At 42.2% G+C, this 25,444-nt stretch overlaps 4 protein-coding genes across 5 annotated transcripts; 3 read left to right on the forward strand and 1 right to left on the reverse strand.

Moving 5' to 3' along the window:
* The first annotated feature begins 64 nt into the window (after positions 1-64).
* LOC132262399 (uncharacterized) lies at positions 65-1,230 on the forward strand. Its single transcript, XM_059761671.1, has 4 exons — positions 65-157; positions 608-790; positions 870-1,000; positions 1,068-1,230. The coding sequence occupies exons 1-4, from the start codon at positions 65-67 to the stop codon at positions 1,228-1,230; spliced, it is 570 nt and encodes a 189-aa protein (XP_059617654.1).
* Positions 1,231-1,537: 307 nt separating this feature from the next.
* On the forward strand, positions 1,538-2,069 carry LOC132262716 (male-enhanced antigen 1). Its single transcript, XM_059762063.1, has one exon. It carries the CDS (start codon positions 1,605-1,607, stop codon positions 2,067-2,069), a length of 465 nt encoding a protein of 154 aa, XP_059618046.1. The 5' UTR covers positions 1,538-1,604.
* Position 2,070: 1 nt separating this feature from the next.
* Positions 2,071-4,888, reverse strand: LOC132262714 (phospholipase A-2-activating protein). 2 transcript variants are annotated; one of them, XM_059762062.1, is made up of 4 exons: positions 4,800-4,888; positions 4,408-4,567; positions 2,881-4,341; positions 2,071-2,824 (listed from the first exon to the last, which is right to left on the reverse strand). In XM_059762062.1, the coding sequence occupies exons 2-4, from the start codon at positions 4,539-4,541 to the stop codon at positions 2,122-2,124; spliced, it is 2,298 nt and encodes a 765-aa protein (XP_059618045.1). In that variant the 5' UTR covers positions 4,542-4,567; positions 4,800-4,888; the 3' UTR covers positions 2,071-2,121. The 2 variants fall into 2 exon arrangements, with proteins under 2 accessions (XP_059618045.1, XP_059618044.1); XM_059762061.1 differs by having other exon boundaries at positions 4,408-4,842.
* An 82-nt stretch (positions 4,889-4,970) lies between these two features.
* Positions 4,971-25,291, forward strand: LOC132262720 (serine/threonine-protein kinase NIM1). Its single transcript, XM_059762069.1, has 9 exons — positions 4,971-5,453; positions 13,549-13,802; positions 18,287-18,386; positions 19,955-20,066; positions 22,166-22,322; positions 22,409-22,517; positions 23,034-23,267; positions 23,332-23,997; positions 24,190-25,291. Exons 3-9 carry the CDS (start codon positions 18,311-18,313, stop codon positions 24,318-24,320), a joined length of 1,485 nt encoding a protein of 494 aa, XP_059618052.1. The 5' UTR covers positions 4,971-5,453; positions 13,549-13,802; positions 18,287-18,310; the 3' UTR covers positions 24,321-25,291.
* Positions 25,292-25,444: the final 153 nt, after the last annotated feature.

The raw sequence follows: 25,444 nt of genomic DNA on the forward strand, positions 1-25,444 counted from the left end.
GGTGTATTATTCAATTGGACTTCACTTCTCTAAATGATGATCTTGTGCGGAATTTTGCTGCGAGATGCCTAAAACGGGTTGTCTTTCCGGGAGACGGAGAGACCAGTTTCGCTGTCCCACCAGGCGCTCATGTTTGGATGCAATTGCACGATTCACAGTGAGGCGCCAAAGTGGTCCAGCACGCAACTTTGTCTCTCAATGAAGTTGAAAATGTGGATTTTCATTTGAATTTATAAATCCGGATGTCTTGTTTACGATATAAACAGTCTTAATGCTGACAAAACGCAATAAAGAGGAAATTTTTCAAGGAATTCTCGGGATTTTCCAATGAAATGATCAGCTGGAATCGCCAGAAGAACTCCACAAGATTATTTACTTCCTTTAACACTGATAATAAATACATTTTTTAAAAATACATTCGTTGGACGCTTTTGCCTCTCACTGTGTATTAAATAACGCATCAATTCGACAGAAAGTAAAATTTCTTCCACTTCTTCATCTGATGTCGCCTCGCCATTAGACTGACACTCGCGACATGGCGCACAAGTGAGTATCCACAATCGTTCACTCCTTCAGTGTCTGCGCCGCTCCTGGCCCCCCTCATCAGCCCATCTCCACTTCTAGGCTCATCCTCCTGGGCATTCTCCTGCTGGGCTCGCTGTACTGCCTTCATCTGCTGGCGCAGGACTACCAGAAGATCCGCCGTCCCGTGCAGACGGCAGCCAAGGTGGCGGCCAAGGCGCTCGGTCTGGACTTCCTGGCCGGCCGGAGACGTCGCGCCGTGGATGAGGTGAGCAAAGCCACCCCCGCCCAATTATCGCACACTTGGACTACTTTTCTCACTCTTCCGTGCCACTGCACTTCGGCAGCCTCCGGCGATTGACTGGGAGACTCTCTTGAGACACGATCCGCTCCTCTGCGCGTCGTCGCTCGTGTGCCAGCTGGCCGCGGGCGCTGCCGTGGACTTCGACGAGGGCGTCGCCATTAAGAACTTCATACTGTGAGCGAGTCACAATCAATTATAGGTGGTGAGCTGCAATTAAATGCACTTTGCCGCCTCCTTTCAGCGCCAATGCCAACGACTCGGCCCCGGAGAAAGTGAAAAAGGCGCGAGATCTCGGCCGCCGCGCGAGTGGCGCCAAAGAGTGCTTCCAGAAATTCAACTTCTGCCCCTATTCGGCCAAGACGATGCTGCGAATTGTCCACTTGCAGACGACTTTACTCAGTTAAGTGCCATTCTCTTCCTCCCACACAATAAAGTGCGTTGAGTTTTCAAAAATTCCAATTCCCACGACTTTTCTTCAGAGCCGCAATGTAGGCAAAAGGGGGGATTTTGGCGGGAGAATACCAGCATGCGTGTATTGTGCGTACCGGATAAATATGGCGAATAAGATTCTTTTCTCGCTAGATTATTTTTACTTCTCGTCTAACACGAATTAAACGTATAGGATTCTTATATTTTATGTAGATTTCGCCCAAATTCATCATTTCCTTTGCTCATTTTGAGTGTAAAAATTCTCCAAATATAATTACGCGTAGAAAAGTCAGGCTGTCAAATTGACACGAAGTCAACAAAACAAGTTTTCACAATTTCCACCGAAAAGATGCAGTTTCGCGTGAATGGTGAGAGTGATCCTGGAGATGGAGATCCCGGCAGTATCCTGCCCGCCGGCGGAACCAACTTCTACCAGCAGAACACCAGCGACGACAGTGACAACGAGCAGGAGATGTACGAGGGCTACGAGCCCCTCAACGGCGACGCCCCCAATATCGAGGTCTGGGACAATCTGGCAGACTCTGAAGACATCCCCATGGCCGACAGCACCCCCCCAGCTGACGTTCCTGCCATCGAGACGGTGGATTCGGAGGTGCAGCGAGAGATCTGGAACGCTCCACGTCCGGACGACTTGACAATCGACCTCGACGGAGACAAAGAGCGCCAGATAATGAATGTCATGGCGGGATTCTCGCTCCCGGCCACGGCCATTCCCGCCTGGGCGCAGGGAGTGTCCGAGAAGGACTGGAAGGACGATCTGCTGAAGCGGATACGCGACAGGAAAACTCAGTGAGTGTTGTAAAATAGGCTGTATTAAATTGTTAAGGGATGAAGTGATTGAATTTTCACACGCCGAGAGTCACGCAGAAATCCCTGGAGCACCCAATCAGCTTCTCCGCTCCACTCTCCCTCGAGAGCGCCTTGATTTTGTCCACCACGGCGTCCACTGACATGACGAGAGCCAATATTTCCTGGCCAACGGGCGTGCACGTGAGGTTTCCCAGCGCCTGGAGGCATCTGTAAACCGCTTCTCTGTCCTCAATCCACTGCATCGTCTCCAGAGAGCACTCCCCGAGGATCTTGCACTCGTCGGCATTCGCCAGACTCATCTGGGTCACAGTTGCGTTGAGGAGAAACGTGGCGACAGCCACTTGGGCATTCACACTCCCCTTCCGGATCTCACTGATCCTGCCGAGAATCTCTCCCAGACGACTGTGGACAACGTCTCGGCCCGCCTGATGCGCCAGCATGTTGGCCAGACTCCTGAGCGCCATCAGTTGATTCGCCGCCGAGTCACTGATGCACTCCACCAGCGTCTTCGTCATCTCAGTCGTCATCAGCGTTCGGCAAGTCGCCTCATTTCGCACAGCGAGGCGCACGAGATCAAGCACAGGAAAGAGAATGCCGCGTGGCCAACTCAGGAGGCACTTGAGACTCTCAATCTGCGCCACAGGCGACTCTCCATCGCTCCTCGCCACGGCGATTGCATCACTGAGAACACTGTCGTTGACTTTCGTCTCATCCGGAGCGTTTTCCGAGTTGAAACTCCTGCAAATATGAATAATTTCTTAGTAAAATCATCACTTAACCGGGATGCAACTCACTTTAGCTTATTCAGGATCTTTTCCAGATCCGCTGTGGCCATCGTTGAATAGGCGCTGGTGGGAAAATGCTCTCCGGAATTGCTTTTCTCTGATTGCTGCGTTCTGTAGCTGGAGGCGCCCGTGAAGGGATCCAAGAGATTTCCTCCGCCAACATTATTCCCACCCCCACTGCCCGGAATATAGCGCGAGTCTCCCGTGAAGGGATCACTGAATGTGTTGTCCGAAGGCGCCACAGGAGCATTGCCGGAGTTTTTCACCACAAAATTGGCCACCTGATCCAGATACACTTGTGGCAGATTGTGCTTGTGGATGAACTCCTGCGCCACATACCACGGATCCTGGCCACGGTTGTAGGGCAGCTTTATCGGCGGCGCTCCATCTTCGACGTCCACACTGAAGACGTAGTCGTACTCTTTGCCTTGGTAGAGAGTCTTGCCAGAACTGGCATTTGTGCCTCCTGACGCTCCAGTCACGTCGCCCACGAGCTGCCAACTGCCACGAGTCCACTGAAAGCACTCAATCTTCCCATTTGGCTGTCGCACGATGCGCGTCTGGCCTTCCGTGCCCTCCATGTAGAGGGATTCCGGCCCAGGCAGATCATTCACCTTGATTCCCCCCAATTCAGCACTGTGTTCCTTCTGCCACACATCCACGGACGTCTGATAGGCGGCCAACACGTCCGCAGGCGCCATCCTAGCTGGATCCCTGGTGAAGATCCTCACAATTCCATCACTGGAGCCCGTCACAATGTCACCATTGCGAAGGCAAGCCACAGACCACACAGACTGTGCTGGTATGTGCATCTCCGATCCCAGAGCGCCCTCCGAGGCGCTCCACATCCTCAATGAGCTGTCCTCTCCGCCACTGACCAGCACATCTTCGCCCACATTGCGATTTAGGGCGATCGAATAGATGTAGTTGGAATGCCCGAACAGCTCATTGACGCACTCTCCCTCGTCATTCCACACCTTGATCACCGCATCATTGCCACAGCTCAGAAGGCCTCCGTTTCCCAGGCCAATCAATCCCCGGACGCAGTCTGTGTGGCCCTTGAGGACGAAGATCTTCACACCCGAAGCGTTCCACACGAAGATGTTCTTGTCCGCTGAGCCCGTGACGTATCTCTGGCCACAGGAGACGGACTCCACTGCCCAGACAGCCGCATCGTGGCCCTGGAGAGCCACAGAAGACACTGTGTTGGCGTCGGAAATCCTCCAAATCCTGCCCGTCTTGTCCCAACTGCCGGACACGATACTCCTGGGCTCCAGGCCCTTGCACAGGCAACTCACAGTGGCCGAGTGCTCCTTCAGTGTGTGCACAGGCACCAGAGATCCGGAGGTGTAAATGCAAATCGTCGAGTCATTGCTTCCTGTGCAGATCCACCCTTCGTCCTCCAGATAGAACACCACCGCCACGTAATTCGAGTGATTCTGCAGCGTCGCTCTCTCCTTGTACGAGTTGCTGTGCGAAATATGCACAAAAAGCGTGTCAGTGGAAGATTCTGGGACAAAAACAATATCAACTCACCCTTCCTTGGCCCACATTTTCACTTTCATGTCTCGCGAGCCTGAGAGGATAAAATCACTGCCCTCCGTCACGGATCGCACGTCCAAGGAGTGGCCACGCAACTCACAACTCAGCTTGTAGTCGTTGAGCGACATTTTGGCTGGATTTGTCGTATTTTCACCTGGAAAATGCAGAGCGAACAAAAACGCCGATTCAGCCTGTCAACGCACAAAGTGAGGTTATGCAGCAACCCAGCTGTAATTTTCCGTCGAATGAGATTCTTATTAGCACAGTAGAATTCTCGAATCTCTTCAGGATTCTCCTCCAATTAAGAAAATAAATGTTTTAAAGGTAGTCTCCGTTGATTTTCTCTGAATATTCGTCAGAAAATGCAGTGAAATTCAATAAATTACGCGGCGTCTTGAGTGGATACAGCACAGCGGAGAGCAATCATATGGGCGAGAGAGAGAGGCGCGTTATCGCGCCGCTCTCTCGAGAGGGGAAGTGCGAATGCACTTCGGGAGAGAGCGCATCGGCCGGAGCTGCGAGAAAATGTGCTCGGAGAGTCAGTTATCGCTGGTGCTTTGGTGAGTGTGGGTGGTTTTTCTGCGCTCAATTCCGCGCGCAATTGTCAACTCTCTGAGGCTGCGGAGTGGGGAAGAGCGTCGCCCCCAGAGCGCCTCCTCAGCAGAAGCGGGGGCTGAAAGTGTGGCAGGTGGTCGGTGTGCAATTCTCGCCCCGTCTTCCCCACATTGGGGGCGCATTCCTGGGACTCTTTGGGGCGCTCGCGGAGTCGCGAATAATAGGACGGTGTTTATTATTAGCCGCTTTTAGAGTCATTTATTTTGGTGTTTTTCTCACGATTTGAGTATTCTGGCCGGAGCTGGGAAAGCGCAACTGATACGCACCCGCGAGGAAATGACCCCGGACTGCGGCGGAATTTCCACAGAGGCTCCGTGAGAAAAGTGTGCGGCGGAGTCCCGGTGAAAGTTGAGAGGCGAAAGAGCGGAATTTGCAGAGTTTCCTGCCAAGGCAGGCAGAAATCGTTGCGATTGATAGCACAAAAGGTGAGTCTTTCGCCTGGGGCCTCTTCATTTCCGTGGAATTTTCACACAGAGAAAATTCGGATGGAACCCAGAGGCTTGGAAGAGGGATTTTAAGTTGATAAAACGCAATATTTTTAAAGAATAAATAAGAGAATTACTTGTAATTCGCAAGATATGCAAATTTTTTTGTTTAATTGTTCCTGTAAAGGAAATTTCTTTGAAGCTTGTCATCGAAATCTTGGAAATTCCTTATCTCACTTCTCTTATCGCGACTGCCAGCTGTTTTCTATTGAAGTGAGACATGAAAAAATACTTGAAGAATTGCTGTACGCATTGAATTTGAAACAGAAAGTCATTTCCGACACTTTTACGAGAGGCGCAGAGAAGGCGCGCGCGCTTTTTTGTATAATGAAATTTTCACTGAAGCGCGGGCGAATAAATGCACACACGCTGGCAAAAGGGAGGATCGCGTAATAACAGTCGTAAGAACTGAATTTGTATTAATAGATTACACGAGAGTCGCGCGGCCAAATTCACGTGGAAGCTCAATTGTGTTGAGATTCCGATGGAAATGCTGATTGTTTTCCCTCTGACGTGCTTCAACTTCTCACCTTTTCTCGCCATTGACACAATAGTCGAAATATTTGCATGAAAGTCTTGACAAATTTCACATCTCTTCTTCAGCTTTGTGTCTTATCAAGGGGAGGAATTTCTACTACAGATTTGACATGTTACTTGGCTCTTGTGTCTGAAGAGTTCAAGTATTTTTATCACCATATAAAATTTGTGCTATTTTGCTCGCTGTTATCGAGGAAGAGTGTGAGAAAATGTGATAATTGCTGAAATACTTGCCGAAATGACACTCTTTCACCATCAAATTCCATTTCAGATCCATTTTAATTTGCTGCATTTTTGCTTATAAAGCCATGAATTTTTCATGACCCTTCACAAGTTCACAATAACTGAGCTTTCTATATACATAAAAATGTGCACCAAACGAATAACAAAGGTAGGAAAATCTAGGGTTAAATTGAAAATATGTAGATTACTAAATTCCTAGCGAGCGACAAGGGGGAAATAATACGATCAGAAGTGGTGTACAGCTTAGCGGAAGTGTTGGGAAGTGAAAATGCTCAAAAACTTACAATATTCCTTTCCCAAATGCTTCTCTTTGATTGCTCCGCAAAAAACCATAATAATAATCCTTTTCTAGGTTACGTAGCAAATCAAGGACGGTTAGAAATATTAAGTAACTTCACAAGAAATCTAGAAATCAAATGGAAGTTTCACAAAGTTCAAAGATACATTCAGAGTTCTCGTTTCATCTCATTGGAATAGAGACTGATGAAGTCTTCATAGATTCTGATTGATTTCCTTGGTTTCTTTGAAATAATTTTCTCATGTACCGCAATGTTCTTCTGCCAAGAGCGAATTTCTTTGGCTACCTTTCAATTCCATTCATCTGAATGCGACATTGAACTGAAATTATCAGCATTCTGTTGGTTCTTGATCTGATTAGTCCGATCAGAGTTATAAGAGTCCTCTTCGGTGGCATGAAAACACAACTTGTTTACTCTTCTAATCTGTTCATCGGCTTTGACAAAAATGCGCGAACAGCGCGAATGGAAATGACCCAGTGGCGCGGGAATTGAATGAAAATCTACACCCAAAACCGCCCACTTGGCCGCCCCAACTTCACAATTTCGTGAAACTGTGGAAATAATTCAAAAGCTTAATTCCATTTTGGCATCGCGTTCCGGCCAAACTCACCCTTTTCCAATGCGAGAGCCTGACTTTGGTCCGTCAGCCAAGGCGTGGTGAGAGTGTGGAAAGGAGTCAGCTGTGTTTGGTATACATATACAAAATGTTTCTCTAGCCGTTTTTAATGAATAATGCATTTTAGACTTAATTTCGGCCTTATGTGCTCCGCAATGCGAGCTTTTTCACTCCCTTTGACCGCTTCTTCGACTCTTTCGCTCCGTGTATACAATATCACGGGACTCACACCCCCCGAGCGAGCCAGTGTACATTTCATTTGACTCCGTATCGCTGAAGCTCAGACATCGGTGAGGGTTGAATGGGTAAATTATGGGCGGTATTTCATTATTTTTCATTCGCTCGTCACCCATGAATTGACTTTTGGGGGCAAAACTATTTAGTGAAATTGAGTTGTTAGTGTTGATAACATGAGATTTTCAGCTCGGCAGGAGATCATTAAAAAAATATGCTTTGAAGGATATGATTTCCATATCAAATCCCGCCTGACATTTTGCCCGGCGCGATTCATTCGTGCCACAGTCAACTCCGTTGGGTATCAATTTTTCCCTGTTCAATTTCTCCGTGACATATCAAAATTACATCAAAATCATTTCAATGGGACAGAATTGAAGGAGGGTGGAATTTTTATTTCGTTGAACCGCACACGACGGTATGGAATTGTAATTAGAATCCACCTTTCGGGCTCTGTGGTCACAATTGCTGAATAAATGAATTCCAGAGGGAGTGAGAAATAAATCAAAACAGCCATCTCACCCAGTCAGGCGACCGACAAATACACGGAGGAAAGTGTATTGCTTAGCATTAGAATGGTGTGGCCTAGGGTGATCTTTTGTGTGCGCTCAGAACTCTCTCTCTGGGTGCAAGTAAACCCATTCGAAGCAATGTGAATTAGGAGATATTCACAATTTTGGGACAATGAGACCCTCGCACCCGCGTGGAATGGAATCTCACCCTCATTAATCATTCACTCCCATCTGACCAGAATGAGACAAATTTGGAGGAAATTAATGCGAGAGATGACGGAGAGACATCCCAAATTAGAATGGTTATGGCATTACTCTTTAATTTGCCGGAAATCCGAAAGCTGTGCAATGTGTTTGGGATTATTTACATTAACAACAATCATCCTGTTGGTGGTATACATAAACCCTTTTGTTTTGAGGAATAATTTTCAGGTCAGAAAAGGTCAAGGCATTACATTTTGCATATTCACGTCGCTTTAAATTCATCCCGCGCATATCAAATTGTGGCTTAAAGACGCGTTCTTCTGTGTGGAAGGAAAAATATATGCTTTTGAAATTTTGAAGACTTATACAAATGCTTCATTGTTTTTTCAAGCAGTCATAAAATTTTTCAGCAAAAATCGCACATGAGAAATCTTGAAACTCCTCAACGTCATTACTTATTTGAAAATCACCTCAAAGAGTCCAAACGTAAACACAAGCGCAACTGTGTGAAATTTTGCCTCGTGAAAGAACTCATCAAGGCATTCTGGGCATTTCTCTGGCGATGAAAATTGCAGTTTATTTTCTTTTTCCTCCATCTCAGCATTTTCACTGGCTCACATGGAGCCAAAGACGACCGGAGGAATCATGTATGAATGTGAATTTGATTGCATTGCCGCACAGAAAATGAGCAGCACAAGAGAAGCTTCACAAATACATTTGTGTGGTCGAGACTTTTCAAGATAAGGAAGTGCCCCATTATACAATATTCCTCCACTGAAATTGACTCTTTCACTGTGTCTTCAAATGATATTGTACAAATATTAACATTCACTTCGCACTACGTACTCATTTTCACTGGTGGTAACAGTGGCGGTATTCATGAGATTTTCCCCATCATTTCACCGTGTGCGGCTTTCCCATCTAATTTGGGCTAAAAGAAGAAAAAGGCGCCTCGAGGAATGCGCGAAGGTGGAGGAAAACAGTATTTCCAATTCTGATAAGAGACTCCAATACACCATCTAATCAACTTACAAGTGTATTCACCGAACACTTCACACACTGTTTATGTGATCCGGTCTGATTTGTTGCCGCTTTTTTCATGGCAATATTTAGATAAGCAATAATCGCGACACATATTCGCTAATTTCAACGTTTAATGTCCCCAGAGAGGTGATGATTCCGCAAATCACATAGCCTCGCTAAGTTCCTATTTTGAGTGGTGAGACAACTTCAGAAGGAGAGGCTAGAATGCACAATAAATGATTCATTGACGATGAGACATAAAGCTCCTTATCAATCAAGTAGATTACTCGGTAAATACACAAATTATACCAGATGGAAGAGTTGAAAACTCAATTTTCCTGTGTATATATAAGACTTTGAAATTTATAAATACTTCAACTTTATATCATAACATTTGAGAGCCAGTTTTGCCTTCAAAGGCAGATTGATAGATTATTTGCATGTCCGAGAGTGATTAATAGACTAGTTGATTATGCAAGAAATTCATTGAAATTAATTGAATAGTGGGTCATTTTAGAGAGACCCCGAAGACAATATAATATTGAAAACATATCGGGGGAAGTAATAGGCGGAGCATGAAAGTAGGCGGAGCATTCTCGTTACCGAGCAATATTTAAAAGAAATCTTTAAGCCCAAACTGATTGGGTTAAAGTATTCCTTGTCAATAAAAATGTGATGTGCGGAAAGAATGTTTAGTTCTAATCGTGCGACTGTAATTAAATATTCCCCAATTATGAGCAACAAGAACGATAAATTCTGAGGATTGACCATAACTTTTTTTTTATATAGTTGTAATTGACATCTTTATTGCTTAGACTGTTTTGGTATATTGTTGGTCATTTTTATGGATTTCCACATTTTTCACCTCATTCATTATTACAACCATAGTTTCATTATTATTATTACACTTTATCACCGCAAGATCATATACCTCGAGAGCTCATTGTTTATTGCTACCGTTTTGCTGCGTTTTCCATCGATAAATTCAATTAAACTCACCCATCGCAGCATTGAGTGCAGTGAGTGGGCGATTTTATTGTTGTCAGAGATTCAGAAGAGTTGAATGTAACCATTTTTCATGCGGGAGTAAACCCTGTAGCAGTGAAAAATGATCTGAAAAGTTCGTTAACGCTTGGAGAATTCCTCCTTTTTCTGTGAAAATAAATTGCTAAATCGTCCAAATTAGATAATACAAAGTGGATATCATTCACATTTTCTATTTACACTCAAGTGTTTGTTTTCTTTATGTAACATCGCGAGTTATAGAGTTGTGACTACAGAACACTCGCGCTTCTGTCTCCACCAGAGACTTACAGCACGAAATAATATTCTGAGCTGTGCCACACTAAATTGAGTGCTTTGCCCACTTTTTTCTCTCGTCGTTCAAGTGCAATATTCCACATGTGAAATAAATTTTCAAGGGGAGAAATTCTTTCGGGTGAGCAATTTATGAAAATGGAATAAAATTCGCATATATGTGAAAGTTACGCTTTTTTGCTATTAAACAACATTGGGTGGAGGGTTGAATAAAAAATATCTCTCTGTAAACGAATAATATAGAAAATTTTCCAAATGGGATTTTCTCATACTAAACCTTAAGCTTTCGGCTACAATGAAAGTTTGGGAGGCAAAAAAAAGTGGACCTGCTGGGTGTAAAAAAGTGAAGAAAAATCTCATTTTATTAATAAATTTCCACCACTTCGCATTTTATATGAATGCTGGGCGTGTGTGTGTACACGAGAATTTCGTTTGAGCAAGAAATTTTTGGTGTATGATGATAAAGAGGCATTTGAAATGTAATTTCATTTCGACACGACAGCAATAGCATAATTTGCCTTGAAACTGAACATGGCAAACGGTAGCATTGGTGGACGAATGGGGGGTGGCTTAAAGCTGAACCTTGTTGAGCTACACTCAACTTGTTCTGTGTTAACCTTTGGTGGTAATCAAACATATGATGTTGAGTGTCTGGGATTTGTTGTATACACAAGGAATAGGTTAATCAGTTTTTCCAGCTGGAAGCTTCACTTCAGGAGTCATTTTTGAAAATGAGCTTTTGATGGAGTCACAGTGAAATTTATTTACACTACATTTTTCATCATGATACGTGCACAGTGGTGTTCAACCCTCCTGTTCATGTCTTCGATTGAAGGACGTGTCTCCAGCGTTATTATCGTGCAAACATTGGATATATTGCCTGGCTAAGTTTACCGATAAGTTCTTTATTGATTTTGGCGGGAAAATGTCAATGTTCGTGAATTTGGTGTTGCTCCGCCCGCTGACTAGGATGGATACGCCAACATGCCGAATTGTTGCCATGTGTTTTGCCGTGGCTATGGTACATTGGGGAGACAAGGGAAATTGTCTGACGGGGAGAGAGAGAGCCTATTTTATTGCCTGGGCTGGGGAGAAGTGATGTTATGAGCAAGGATATGGGTTGCAACATGAAAATCGCTTGTGGAAAAGTGTGAGAGACGATTTATGTGTGTTTCGCAACTCAAAATTTCTTGTATATCACACAACACTTCCTCGTGCTGATGCTTGCCAACCACTTGGCTGCTATATTGTCAATAATTATGTGGCGGAATAGCGATGGTAATATTTGGAAGAATGGAGAATTTATGAGATGTGCGTGATGAGCTTGTTGCCTGTTGGATTGCGATTATTGATTTCGACAAAAAGTCCGCCACAAAGCATCAAACTTCCACCCTCAATGAATGGTAGGGGGATGAAAGTCGAGAAATTTATTGCCACTTCTGCAATCGATTGATATTTATTGCGGTTTTTCACCCCGTTCTCAAACCCCCTTTTTGGGTAGGGAAAAGATGACTTGCCTGTCCCCTCGAAAAAACCGTGAAATTGTCCCATACAAACAGGGTAGATAACATGAAAAGCTCGTTCCTAAACTTTTCCTCGTCGAGACAGCTTTACTACTGAAATATTTCTCATGACAAACATCCGTGGGATCTGCTTCGTGATGGGGATAACCGAGAAATCGATTACTTTGCCAAACACATAAATTTACATCTGTGACAGCCGTTGCGAAATGATAAAAGGATTTCTCAATTTACATGGGAAACACTTCATGACCAGAGAACACTCTGGGTTACAAGTATTGTCAATTTATTGTGTCCCTCGAATTGATGGGTGGCTCGTGGCCTAATAAGCGTGGCGGGAAGTTTCAATTTTCCGCTTTAACACCTGTAATCAAGTAGGATAAATTGGTGGATTGCTAATCAATAATCAAAACAACTTTGGCAGCACATTATTTATTTCCATAGTACACACGTTTGTTTGTCAATTTGGACAGTCTGAGGTGAGGAAGAAAGATTCTTGCCATGTTGTACATAGCAAATTGCTGGTGTTTCACTGTGCTACAATTACAGATTTCCCATGTTGTGTATTTTGGTTTCTGGGAGATGCCAATGATGTTGCTTTCCAAAGTGTTGCGGTTAATTAATTCAGAGAATCAACAATAATGTTTCTGTTTACATGCTCGACGCAAATTACTAGGGATTCTCCCTGTGGATAAAAAGCTATTCGTTTCTTTTCATTTTCACACTTTAACCGTGAATTTCATCCTCTTTTTATTAGCAATGGCGCATAAGAATAGCGGAAGCCGTAAAATTTTGTCGGTTGAGCTGTAATTTCATTTGGTACGCGCCAAAAGGCACCCCCACAATGCCACCCCGCTTTCCACTGGGGCGTCAAGATAACTATGTTGGAGAATTGTTGAATCACATAATGAATGAAATTTTACATGCCTGTGTTCTGGGTGGAAAGAAATTGTTATGTTGGTTGGGAAAACTTTTGGGCATTCCACCCCATTAGGCGGTTAGAGGTGTAAATTGGTTCCTTGTCGAAAACATACTGGCATAATTGGTGGCTCTAATGATTTAATTGAATTTGATTTACTTCCCGTCATGTCACAATGTTGGCGAGAATGGGTGGTAAAGTGAGTGACTTTGGCCATGAACTCGCGAAAATGAATGGAGGGGTTTTTGTCGAAGCGAAATTGCACCGTTTTATGGGTCTCGTGAAAGGGAAGAAATCACGCTATTTGGCAAAGAGTGGAAAAATCCACGGAAAATCGTGACTTTCCCTCGAAAGTGTATATTTCCCGCATATTTTAAATGCCTTTACAGTGCGGGTCGTAAAAGGGAAATGAGAGGATGTGATTTGCGGTGAAATTCCATGCAAATCAGTGATCGTATTGGAAAATGTAGTCTGAGCAAATGAATGGAAAGTGGACGTTTTATAATGAAGACCCATTGTCACAGCATGATTTCGATGGTAAAACTCTGTCTAAATCGACTTTCTTTCTTGTCTTCCTTTTCAATTCCACTTCCTTCGGCCGCACGACGCAGGAGGAGCAACGAAAGTGTGGCACTTTTGGTGGTGAAATGGCACCGAAGGGTGGCAGATAACATCGCAGGCGAATTGCACGGAAATGGGCTGTTGTGCATAGACAAAGGCTTACGGAAGGGTATTTGAACCTCACTGTCCATCGGAAACAATCGCCCTGGAGACTGAACTGCCCGTGATAGTTCCACCTCTCTCTACTCCACCGTATCAGCGACTCACTCAAGCACTCCAAAATGAACCGAGATTCGCAGAAGAGGTAAGAGAAACTGACTTTTTTCTTCTTCTCCAAAATACTAAGGTTTCGATGAGCTCAAGTTTCTACCATAAAAGTTTAGACTTGATCGAAACTATATTATTTGCTGTATTACAATTCTGTCGGGAAAGTTGAGTGTGGTATAAAGTTTAAAAGTTGGATGGGAAAAGCAATAGAAGTTGAAGACTTGCCAAGTCAAATTACGTTTATATAGCGCTTCAATTTCCAATTAGATACTTTGCGGAAAGGAGAAGTTTCTTAAATTATTGGCTAAGTAATCAAAATTTGATTATTTTTCATTGGAAAATCGATAAATGTATGTGAACTGTTATAAAATATAGTGGCGTTCGTGGAAATCTATTTGTTTGTGTAGTAAAGCAGAAGGTTATTATGAATATTTTGCAGAATGTGGCAAAAAATATACGAATATGAACTTCAGCAAATACCACTACAAAATGCTGAAATAGTTTCTATGCAAATTCAATGGATTGTGTAACCTGGAGCTTTCCATTCAAGAAGAAAATTTAATTATAAACTTTTTTCTTTGTAAATCACGATGAAGTATGGAGGAGAAAGAGTGATGAATATTAAAGTGTATACAAAGACTGCCGTCCTTAATCTGTTGGTTGGCCAAGCTATGAAAAATGAAATTCCAATTTGAGATAATTTCCTTCAGAAGCATCTCCTATCAATCTTCTGCTCGTTCGGGTTAAGAGGAGTCGATGAAAAAAGGGATTTTTTAATGTAATTTGAAAAGAGGGTACTTTAAAACCCATTTTCGATCGGAATCTTCTCTGCGCCCAGTAAACATGGCTCGCCGAGCTTCGCTGAAACGGAAGGCTTCTCAATGGTGATGTGGATTAATGGAATATTAGTCCTCCTTTCAGGGTTATGAGACTCTGTTGGGAGGGCAGAGGAGGTGGTGTTGAGCCTTCGCAGAGCGGAGAAGTCTGAACATGGAGGAACATGAGTAATTCGCGATGCATCGAAATTAAATGGTTGCGCACGTCATGGGTGCTTTCGTGCCAGAGGAATATCAAATCAAGGAAAGTGTTCACAAGTTTGCCGACAAAATACTCCTCGTCTCCAGTCGTGTTGGGGGTGTCCAGGTGGTTCAAAGTTTGTGGTCAAGGACGGCTATTGATTGCTCTGTGTGTGGAATCACTTACCTATTCTAGCATTCCGCCTTCCCAATAAAAATAGAGAGGCACACACGAACTCAAACCCTTCAATTTAGCGGACGATACCAATTTCTCATTCAACGCTGCTGGTTATTATTTTCATGTGGAAAACTTTCATGTAATATCCTTTCACTCCGGCTCTATCGTGGGAATTCAACACCAAAATAGATGTTATACGGAGAGAAAATGCTCATGGTCATCATTGAGTTCCATTTTCCCAACTATCCCATGTGAGTGGAGATGTGTTCTTGAACCCTCTCACACCCTCACGCCAGAGAGGATGGATATTGAGTGTTGGGTGAGAAAAAAACACCCTTCATCCCGAACTTTTTTCCACCCTTAGGAAGACATAGTGTCACAGTGGGTGGAAGTGAATGTCAATCAAGCTATGAGCCAACAGATTTTCTCCGGCCAGAGTCTGTGAAGCTTCTCAGTTTCTTCAAATTTATTTGAGTACACTTGAGAATAACTTACAGACAAGTTTCAGAGATAAAAGTTAGCAATGAACCATTAACAATCATTACAACTCTCTGGCTGCGGCGTGTGACTACTAAAATCTTTCTCACGGCTCAGATGTCCGCATTGTCAATAGTTTCGTTGGAAAGAAGTCTGATGGATGATCCAGAAAGTTTTACTTTCTTTCCCATCAGTTTCCTCGGGGAAGAAAAAAGGGAGAGTGAGAAGAAAGCACAAAAAATACGTAGTGGGAAATTTGATGAGATTTCCTCCACCCACTGAATGCTTATGGCTCGAATAAATCCCATCAGGAAGATGTTCTTGAGTAATTCCAGAAAATACTTTATGTTTTGCGGAAAATTTTCATCTTCAAGTCCCCTTTTCACTGGCATAAAGTATAAAAAGTCCTCGCCACACATCCCATTCGCAGCGCCAGGGATGAGATTTGATTTTATGGCTTAAAGCAAAGCGAAAAGTATTAAATATTTTGAGGTCTTATGTGAAAGTTATGAGAAAAATGGGAAAAATGTTTTGCGGTTTGCGATTAAAAGAAGGGAGGAGGAAGTGTATGTGCCGTGCTTTTGAAAGATATTTGGAGCGCTTTTGGAATATTACCATGTTAACATATATGGTTGATTTTCTTTTCAACTTTTTTCAATAAACATTTTAGAAGCTTACTTCTCGGTTGAAAATAGTCTCAATTCAGAGGCAATGGTTTTATTAGTGGATCTAACAATCGGACACAATTCATATGATTGGAGTTCTATCCAAAATCCTTAGTGTGTCAAGTTCCTTAGAACAGGCGAATATGGCGGAAATATATTGGAAAGCTTCTTGTATTGACACGTGTCAATCACTTTTCTTTTAATACATTTCGATAAAAAAATATATCATTTCCAATTGAATGTAATTTAAACTATGCGTAACTTTGTCTATGATATGGTAATTGTGAAAGTTATGAAACTTTAATGAATTTCAAGAGAGGCGACAGGCATGAAGCGAACGACGTCGCAGTGCGCAGCTGATCTCATCTTGAACCTCTTGAGGTTTCCTCACCATTGTGAATTGAATTAAAGCAGAATGAATATAATTATAGCAAAACTTTGCGAAGTGCACTTCATTATAAGCATGTGCAACTTATCCACATTGCATATTAATCTTCGCGAAAAGACTTCTTTCAGTTTAATCCTCGGAATGGAGTCTGAGCCGCTTACAGAGTGGTACAATATTGGAGAATTAAGCCGTTGAATAAACTAAAACCCGCAGTCAGAGTTTATTTAGCTGTAATAACTGAACCGTAAAGATGGGGTGGAAAATTATGAGAATGAATGTTTTTCAGGAGCAATATTTGATGGGGATTTTTGTGTGGAAATAGTCAAGGGGTGGCAGATTCTTCATTCTGTCATCCACTTTACCACCACAGATGGGTCGTTATGTAAGAAAATTCCCCGGGAAAATGACTGGGGTAATAAATGAATGGGGACAGTGACTGTAAAAGAATGAGGAAGTCATAATTTTTATAGGATTGCCAGCAAGAAGAAAGGTGTCGCATCGCATTTATACGGCACAACTACTCAGTAATCTAAGTTTTTCAGACACTCACCTGAATTTCTATATTAGTTTCTACATTTGCTACAATATTTAAGAGAAAGTTTGCGATATGCCAAACAAAGCCTTCATGAGTGTTCATCTCCGCTGGTGAGGCGAGAGAAATAAATGGGAAAAGTTCGACGGAGGCATACAAATAAGAGGGAAGAACAACACAAGTGCTAAAAATTTAATCATATAGCAGAGAGAAGAGGAAGGAAGGTTGGCGAGGAGAGCGAGAAAAATGAAGAAATAGGTCAAATGGTTCTTCTTACAATTTTTTTTGTGTTCGTTGATAATGTCGAAAAAGAAGGGCAATTCTCTTCAGCGAATTGTTCTATCAAGAAGAGTCCTCTCGCCTCTCATTTCACCCCCATTGCCCTGCATAATTTACAAAGAGCGATGTGCTTTTTCTTAACCTTAATTTATCTTCTTTGCAACATATATGTAACACGAACAAGTAGAACACAACTCTTTGCCGCAAAGCCTTTTATTGTGCCTGGAAAGCGTCATGGGATCGTGGAGCAAACAGCCTTTGTCCGCTTAATGTGAATTTTTCACCCCTCAGCCAGAGTATATAGCGGGATTTTAGGGAGGTTGCCTTCTTTTTTACAGTCCATTACAAGATATCATCTGGGCGGGGTGATTTAAGACGAGACATTTTTACGGGATCAAAGTTTTAGGTTCTACTTTGTGAGTTTGTCGACAATTTTATGCATCAGCATAGTCTGCAACATAGCCTTTGGCCTGCTGCTATTCCCATAAACTTTACTAGTGACATAACTTAGCATCATCCAATAAATAAGCTCACTATACGCTGTATTTGTGCTCGCTGGCACGCTAAACATTACCTGGAAAATAAATTAAAGTGGAATTCTATTGAGTGGAAAAAGGGTTTTTTTTTACAAAACCACACGTAAAAACTCATGTCCATCCTTGTTGTATTTTAATAATTGGGTAGGATTTTCCCACTCTTGTTCTCCAGTGTTTAAAATAGAATTAGAAAAGCACATGTCCGGAACTCATTAAATGCACGGAAGCTTATTGGAATTTTTCACTCCTTTCTCGCTAATTTGTACAATTTTCCTTCTCTCTCGTGCTTGTCTCATGGCATGGAAAATGTGGAAAATTTCCATGTTGCACCCAATTTGGGGTGTTAGCTGTGAGGTGGAGTCCACTGTTCCCCATGTGCTGGTGGCGAGAGCATAAAAAGAAGTGACCGGAAACTGTGTAATAAGCTTAACACTCGTTCTTCCATTCCAGGTGGCACTGGGGAGAAGGATTGGAATGTACAAATTCTGCAAAGACATTGGACGTGGAAATTTTTCGAAAGTGAAATTGGCTGTCCACCAATTAACAAGAGGTAAGGATTTTCTGGTCAAACTTCTCACAGTTCGTGATGGAATTTATACATATGTGCGACAGTTGCGCTCTGGACATTCTTCTCGCTTGTGTGCATTTCAGACAACAATTATTCCACCTGAAGGGAGATGTGGAAAATATTCCCATATCACGAAGTGGAATTTTCCGGATATCATGGCTCTCTCATTCTGTTGACTCAAGGATTTATATCCCAGTATTCTTGAATTGATTCACAGAGTGGAAGGGCTACGAGTGGAGAATTCCGGGTGAATAAATTTTTAACCCTGCATCCTTCATGAAGGAGTAATTTTTGAAAATTTGAATGCAAATACTCTCCTTTGTATTTATCAATTCTTTTCCTTCCTTCCACTAGAAATGTCTGCTTTTCTTCCTTCAGATCTCTCACTCGCCTTATTAGACTCCTTCGTCATTGTTGTGTTTGTTTTCTGATTTTTTTCACGCTCTGAATTTCGGGGTGAATCTCTTGACTCTTCTTTTTTTCCTCAACCTTCAGGACGAGAATTACGTTTTTTTCTGTTACTCTTGACGAAATTTTGTGTTTTACTTGCGCATTTTTGCTGACTTGAATTTAAATGAAACCTTTTTTTCCGTGTCAGTGACGGAGATGAAGGGAAAAGGGAGAACGAAATGTGGAATAGACATGTGATTTAAAGTGGATGAAATGGATAGAGAATTCTCTGGGAATTTAAAAGCACTTGAGATTCCTATGGATGTTCTCCACATTGTGCATCAAATACAAACTGTCACGCTTTAATTTCACACTAAACGTCCATGATAGGAATCTCCAATAATTATGCTCAGTCGACAGTTATGAATATGAAAATGAGAGAGAGGATTTTATTATCATTATTATGCGTAGAATGCAATAATAGTGATTTTTTTAAAATTGCAAAATTTCAACTGATGAGTATAATTAGAGTTTTTTTTCACATAAAAAGAATTAAAAGTCATATTTTCGTATTAATTTAATTTTTGTGATGCTAACAATAATCCTGTTGATTGGTCCGAAATTATTATAGTATGTCGATTATTTTGGGAAGCATAATTTATTGTTATAATTTGAAGAGATGAAAAATGCATCCAATTATTGCTGTGACTTTATACAAATTGTGTTCAATTTTGCACAGATGATGCAATATTTATCAGATTTCGTATAAATTCTGAGTGAAAATCTTCCGAAGACCACCTTTGCAGGTGTGTGAATTCTAAAAATTTTACCAATTCCTCAGGGAGATTTATGTGAAAATGGTGAAATTTTCTCATTTCTCACTTCCCTCTATCTCTCTCTCGCTCACCAGCCCGAGTATTTTCGTGTTTGTGAAGATGTTTCGTGGAAATTAATTTTCTTCAGGTGCTCCACTGGCATGAGCACGAAGGTTGGGCGGTGGGGCGGCAGTACTTCTCGAAATAGCATTTCCAAGGATTAAATTCTAATTGGGCAAGTGTAAATTATATTTTGCCAGTGATGTAAATGCGCAAGGATGTGGAAATGTTAGCAGAAAGTCAGAACATGGCTTGATAATTTGGTTGTCTTCTGGCTCTTTGCAGATAGTGTGGCCATTAAAGTGGTGGACAGGAGTCGATTGGATGCCAGAGCACTTCGCATGCTCTCTCGTGAAGTCACAACTCTGGAATGTGTTCACCATCCCAATATTTTAAGGTAAATAATGCTTTTGCCCTCACATGGAAGTGTTTGCCGCAGATATTGCCTCTTACTTAAAACATTCACTAATAAATTGACTCTAAATGCTCTGAATAGAAGTGGGAAATTTCTTGTAAGAGAAGTTTAGAGGAAATAGTTAAGAGTTTGAAGACATATTTGTGTTATTATCAAGGGTGGCTTTTTAAAAGCTGAAGACTTCTCAAAAGTTTGGCATGTTTTTCTCAACTCTCTAATTTACGGTCTTCAAGTTTGGCTTCTTACAAATTGTGATGGAAAATGGCATTGTTTAGTCTCAAAGGACAGAATATAATTTCAAGGATTAAAGCGATTGAAGCGTTCTGAGCTTGTGAGCTGTTCACGTGAGTTTCATCGATTGGGAAGATTCATGAAAAGTGTAGAGAAATGTTTAAAAATTTCATATATTGCCGGGGAAATTAAAAAAGCTCGATATGACTTATTTATTAACCATCCGTGTTGAATGATTGTTTCAGAGTGATTTCCGTGTCACTGTATCATGCAATAGGCTGCGTGCCTGATGAAAAAGCCTCCCTAAAATGCCAATGCCAAGAGCAAAGCACTGAGATTTGGGTCAGGAATTATGCGGGATGGGACGATGTGGGGGGTTTATTGTTCCGCACCATTGTCTATTTACTTGCCTACGACATAAAATATTTATACATAAACATTTCCCCCCCAATATTTGGCTGGCAGGGCGACGGGAGGGTGGTGAGTTTCGGGAGAGGCCCATTAAATTATTAATTCGGAAAAATCTTTCATGCATAATGACACAATAAATTGATGATTCTTGCTTTCATCTCTTCACATTTGGGGTAGGATATTTTTTCCTTGGGCCGAAGAGTGTCCTCCCAATTCAATGAAATTGTGTGCCAAGAGTGAAAAGGCGTTGAGTTATTCCCAAGAGTCATTTTACAGCACACGAGTTTTTTCTGCCCTTTTCTGTCACCCTCACCCTTGACAATATAGCGTCTCCTGGGTCAATATTTCTGGTGTGTTTTGCTTTATTGTGTCCGCGAGCGAGTGGGATGAATTGCGACATGAGATACATCTTGAAATATTCAAGAGAAAAATTCTTATGCAACACTGACAAGATGAGCGAATTATGGCCAATTCAGCACATTAGATGCATCCCTGGCACAAATCCAAACAATTATTCTCGCTTGCTTTACAAATCAATCTTCATGCAATTCCCTCATCATATCCATTAATCTCGAGTTTGGTGGAATCATTTTTCCGTTTTAAATGCTGGGTGGAATTTTGGGAGTACAGATGTAATATGGAAAACGGAGATACACAGTGAGTTCTCACACTTCTTCAGTCGCCGCGAGGGTGGAAAAATGTCATGGAAAATCCCAAAATCCGTGTCTCATGATATCATACAAACATTTCGTGCTCAGTCTGAATGTTTAATGATCAATGCAGTGTCAGAATTGATTCGAAATGATGTTCTTTGTCATCACATTTTGCTCTCATTTCATTTATTGGTGTGGCACGCGAAAAAAAATCGCGTAATGAAGAGTGATTAGAAATTTTACATGTTTTTCCATTTATCCGCGCAATGACGCTATCGATTGGGCAGAATGGAAAATGTCAAAGCTTTAATTGGACATACGCTGCATAGTAATGATTATTCATTTAACATTTCGAATATGTTTAATAGCGTAGATGCATCAATTTCAATTAACTCGCTATTGTATTGATTCGACGTTGTGAGAAGGTGCATCGGGTTTCTGTGTGCATTTCAATGAAATTTCATTGCTAAATGGTATGGATTGGGCGATTGTCGTTTGACACTCAAATTAAATGATTAAGCTATCAATTTCGTAAAGATTTCCAAATTCACATCATTTGGGCAATACTTAAATTGCCTCTGCATTTCCCATAAAGACCGTTATGAGAGTATTTAGTTAATTCTCAGTTTGGATTTGTATGTTCGGAAGATACCGCAAATTAAAAGTTTCAATTGGATTTGCAATTGGGTTCCATTCACGTTCGGCGAACTACGTGCTCTGGTAGACGGTTTTGCTGGTCAAAATGTTGCAGTGTGCGTTAATGAAATTTGCCTCTATATTTTGCAGACTATTCGAAGTGGTGGAGACACTAAATCGTGTTCACCTGGTGACGGAATTCATATCAGGTGGTGAATTGTATCATCGCCTAATCAACGACGGTCCAATTCAGGAGCAGCAAGCAAGCAAATTATTCCGTCAACTCCTGTCCGCTGTCCGTCATATGGTAATTAGTGTAGTATCTATGCAAATTCTGCGTATGCGCTAATCGACTTTTCTCAATTGTTTGGCCACTTTCCGCTATCATTTCAGCACAATTTGGGATTTGTCCACCGGGACATCAAGGCGGAAAATGTGCTTCTAGTCAACGAGGACAAAGTCAAATTGGCGGATTTTGGATTCAGCACACAATTATCAAATGGTGATTAATTAGTATTATGCCATTAGCATTCTGTCATGCGACTTTAGAAATTGCCAGAGAAATTCCACTCTTCAAGTCATGGGGTGACTTTTCGCTGAGAGATTTTTCTCACGCCCTGAGCAAAAAGTTAGAAACGCATGAACACCGAATGAATATTAATGGGATAATTAGTTGTGGGGGCAAAAATGAATACAGCAAAGAGTGGAAAATCCCAAAGAGACAGAGCGCAAAAAAAGTAGGAAAACATTATAATTTCTTGAGCGATTCTTGGGTGAGATTTTGTCGGCCCGAGAAAAGCTCCTTAAACTTTCCACAATGATTTCAACTATTTCAGAGAAGAAGGGTGGGTGAAAAAGTTTTCTTTAGCAAATTATTCATCATTGTTTGAGAAGAGAAAAACTCACTCTCGCGCGGTGGAAGAGAAATGAGTGAAAATTAAACTTTGTAGCTTTTTCATCAAAATACAAACTGTGGCAATGGTGGAAATAAATTTGTAATGGGAACAATTGTCCACAGAGCCATGTCGCACCTTTTGTGGAAGTCCTCCATACGCGGCTCCCGAGCTGTTCAGTGATGACGACTATGTGGGCAAGCCGGTGGACGTCTGGGCGCTGGGCGTACTGTTGTACTTCATGATCATCGGAAACATGCCCTTCAGGGCACCCACTGTGCCCGCGCTCAGGACAGCAGTCCTAAAAGGGGACTATCTCCTGCCTGGCCACTTAACTCTTCCATTAATTCGGCTAATCCGTGAGTATATGCAGCAATTTCGCACTCTATTGAGTGAAATTCCTGACTTTTGTTGCACTTGCAGAGCGAATTTTAGTTCATGTGCCATCAAGGCGTCCCACAATCGAACAAATGATCCAGTGCCAGTGGCTGAACAACCCGCCGAAGCCGCTCAATGAGATGAACCGGAAGAAGTCGGGCTTCTGGCGCATCAAAGCGCGCAACATTCGCTCCTCGCGATCTACCAAAGATCTCACACAGCTGGACTCACGGAGTCTCGTGCCGATCGCCTGCAATACCCGACGTGGCAACAGTGTTCTGGACGAGAGCTTTCTCTTTCCGCTGGATGTGATCACGCGTGAGGATGTGGACGAGCCGGTGGCGTCGGTGCAGCAGCGCAGATCATTCTTCGGGGCCAATTCGAAGAAGAAGATCGGCCCGATGGAGACAGAGCGCCGCGAGTCGGGGAAGATGTTCAAGCGGAGCAGCTGTGTGGAGATCACGAGTGCCAATGAGGTGCTGAATGACAAGAAGCACATCATGATGGAGTCCAGATCGGCGGTGGATATTCAGAACAGCATGTCGCAAGAGGAGGAAGAGGGAGAGTTCATCATGAGGCCGAGCTTTACGTACGATCTCAGTCACTTGCATCCGCTGGAGGTCGAAACCAGGCGTATTCTTGAGAAGCTGGGCATCTCGTCGGAGATGCTCTGTCATTCCATATCAAGTGGACCAAGGAGCGATGTTATAGGTGAGAATGTCACTAATTCAGTACGGAAACATTCGCATGAGGTGCAAATTCTGCTGCAAATTGCGTTGGATGTTGTTTTTTTCTTGCATTGCTACAAGAGCGTGATGTTGAAGAATCTCCACTTTCTAATGCAATGAATTGAGAAGCTTGTGAATATTTATCAGTAACATTGTTGCATTGTTATCGTTGCAGGTGCTTACCGAATAGTTGTAAATCGTCTGCAGAAGCAGATTCTGCTGGCCAAATTGAAGGAAACCCTTGCCAAAGAGGAAGCGAACGCCACCAAATCCAAAGGAAACACCACCTCATGTGTCATTCTGTAGAGGAGCACGAGAATGGCCACATCACAATATTATCTCTTTTTACCTCCATTAGATTTATTTATCTAGGCTGAGATGATGAGCGGGAGATGCGAAGCGCAGAATGTGAAATCACTTTCAGCTGTGCAGAGAGTGAGATTACTTTAGGCATGCTTAGAGATTGGAATTGATGTTGTTATATGAGGATGTGAAGCATAAAAAGACAGTATATGAGATTTGCTGATAGATTTTGGAATAATGTGATCACTATTGTGATTTGATATCGTTGCCCGTGCGCCTCTTTTGCCAGCGACAAGTCGCGGCGGAGCTAAGGAGAAGGGATATCAACGATATTTAGGTGTTTACAATTAAGTTTATTAGATGTTCTGTGCACTTCACTGAGAAGTGCACCACACAGAGTACGTGGGTTCCTAAACTTAAGTCAAGATTAGATGGTAGAATGAGATTACCCTCTGTAAGACTCGTGAAATTCCTCTCCCGTTTCATTTACAGTTATTAAAATTAGATTTGAGATGCTTTACGTAGTTGAGAAGAGAGATATTCTTGTTTGCATGTTAATAAAGTCACTGATATCTTTCCACTGTTCAATGATGCACAACAATGAATTTTAGAGAGGACGATGAAGACATTTTGAATCTACATATTGAAAATTTTTAAATCTATCTTCATTCTAGTGAAAATGTACGAAGGAAACTTTCCAAGAAGGCCAATTTAGTGAAATTAATCACACAATTACATATGTAAGACACTAAATAGTCAACTTTTCCCATTTTTCCACTGTGAGAATTTTCATACTTGATAATGAGCTTTGGAGAAAAAACCGCATCTTTCTATCAAATAACTGACTCTCAAACATTGATGCATTTTTGGTTTGAAAGTGAAATCAAATACCATTGATATAGTTGAATAGTGAATGATGAAAAATGTAGCGTAAAATTAAATGTTAATTGCAGCAAATAAAGACAATGTTATATAACTAATACTAGGTGTTTATCATACTAATTACCCTGCATTTATTATTTATTTGTTTACTATTGCGCGCCCGATTCTGCAGATTCGCTCAGTGTCTCCGAGTGGTGAGTGTCTCGGTTAAGTCGCTCAGCGCGATATATCGCGCAATTCCGCTC

Source organism: Phlebotomus argentipes, unplaced genomic scaffold, assembly GCF_947086385.1.
Source record: "Phlebotomus argentipes unplaced genomic scaffold, Phlebotomus argentipes genome assembly contig_15, whole genome shotgun sequence".
In the NCBI taxonomy this organism is placed as follows: Eukaryota; Metazoa; Arthropoda; class Insecta; order Diptera; family Psychodidae; genus Phlebotomus; species Phlebotomus argentipes.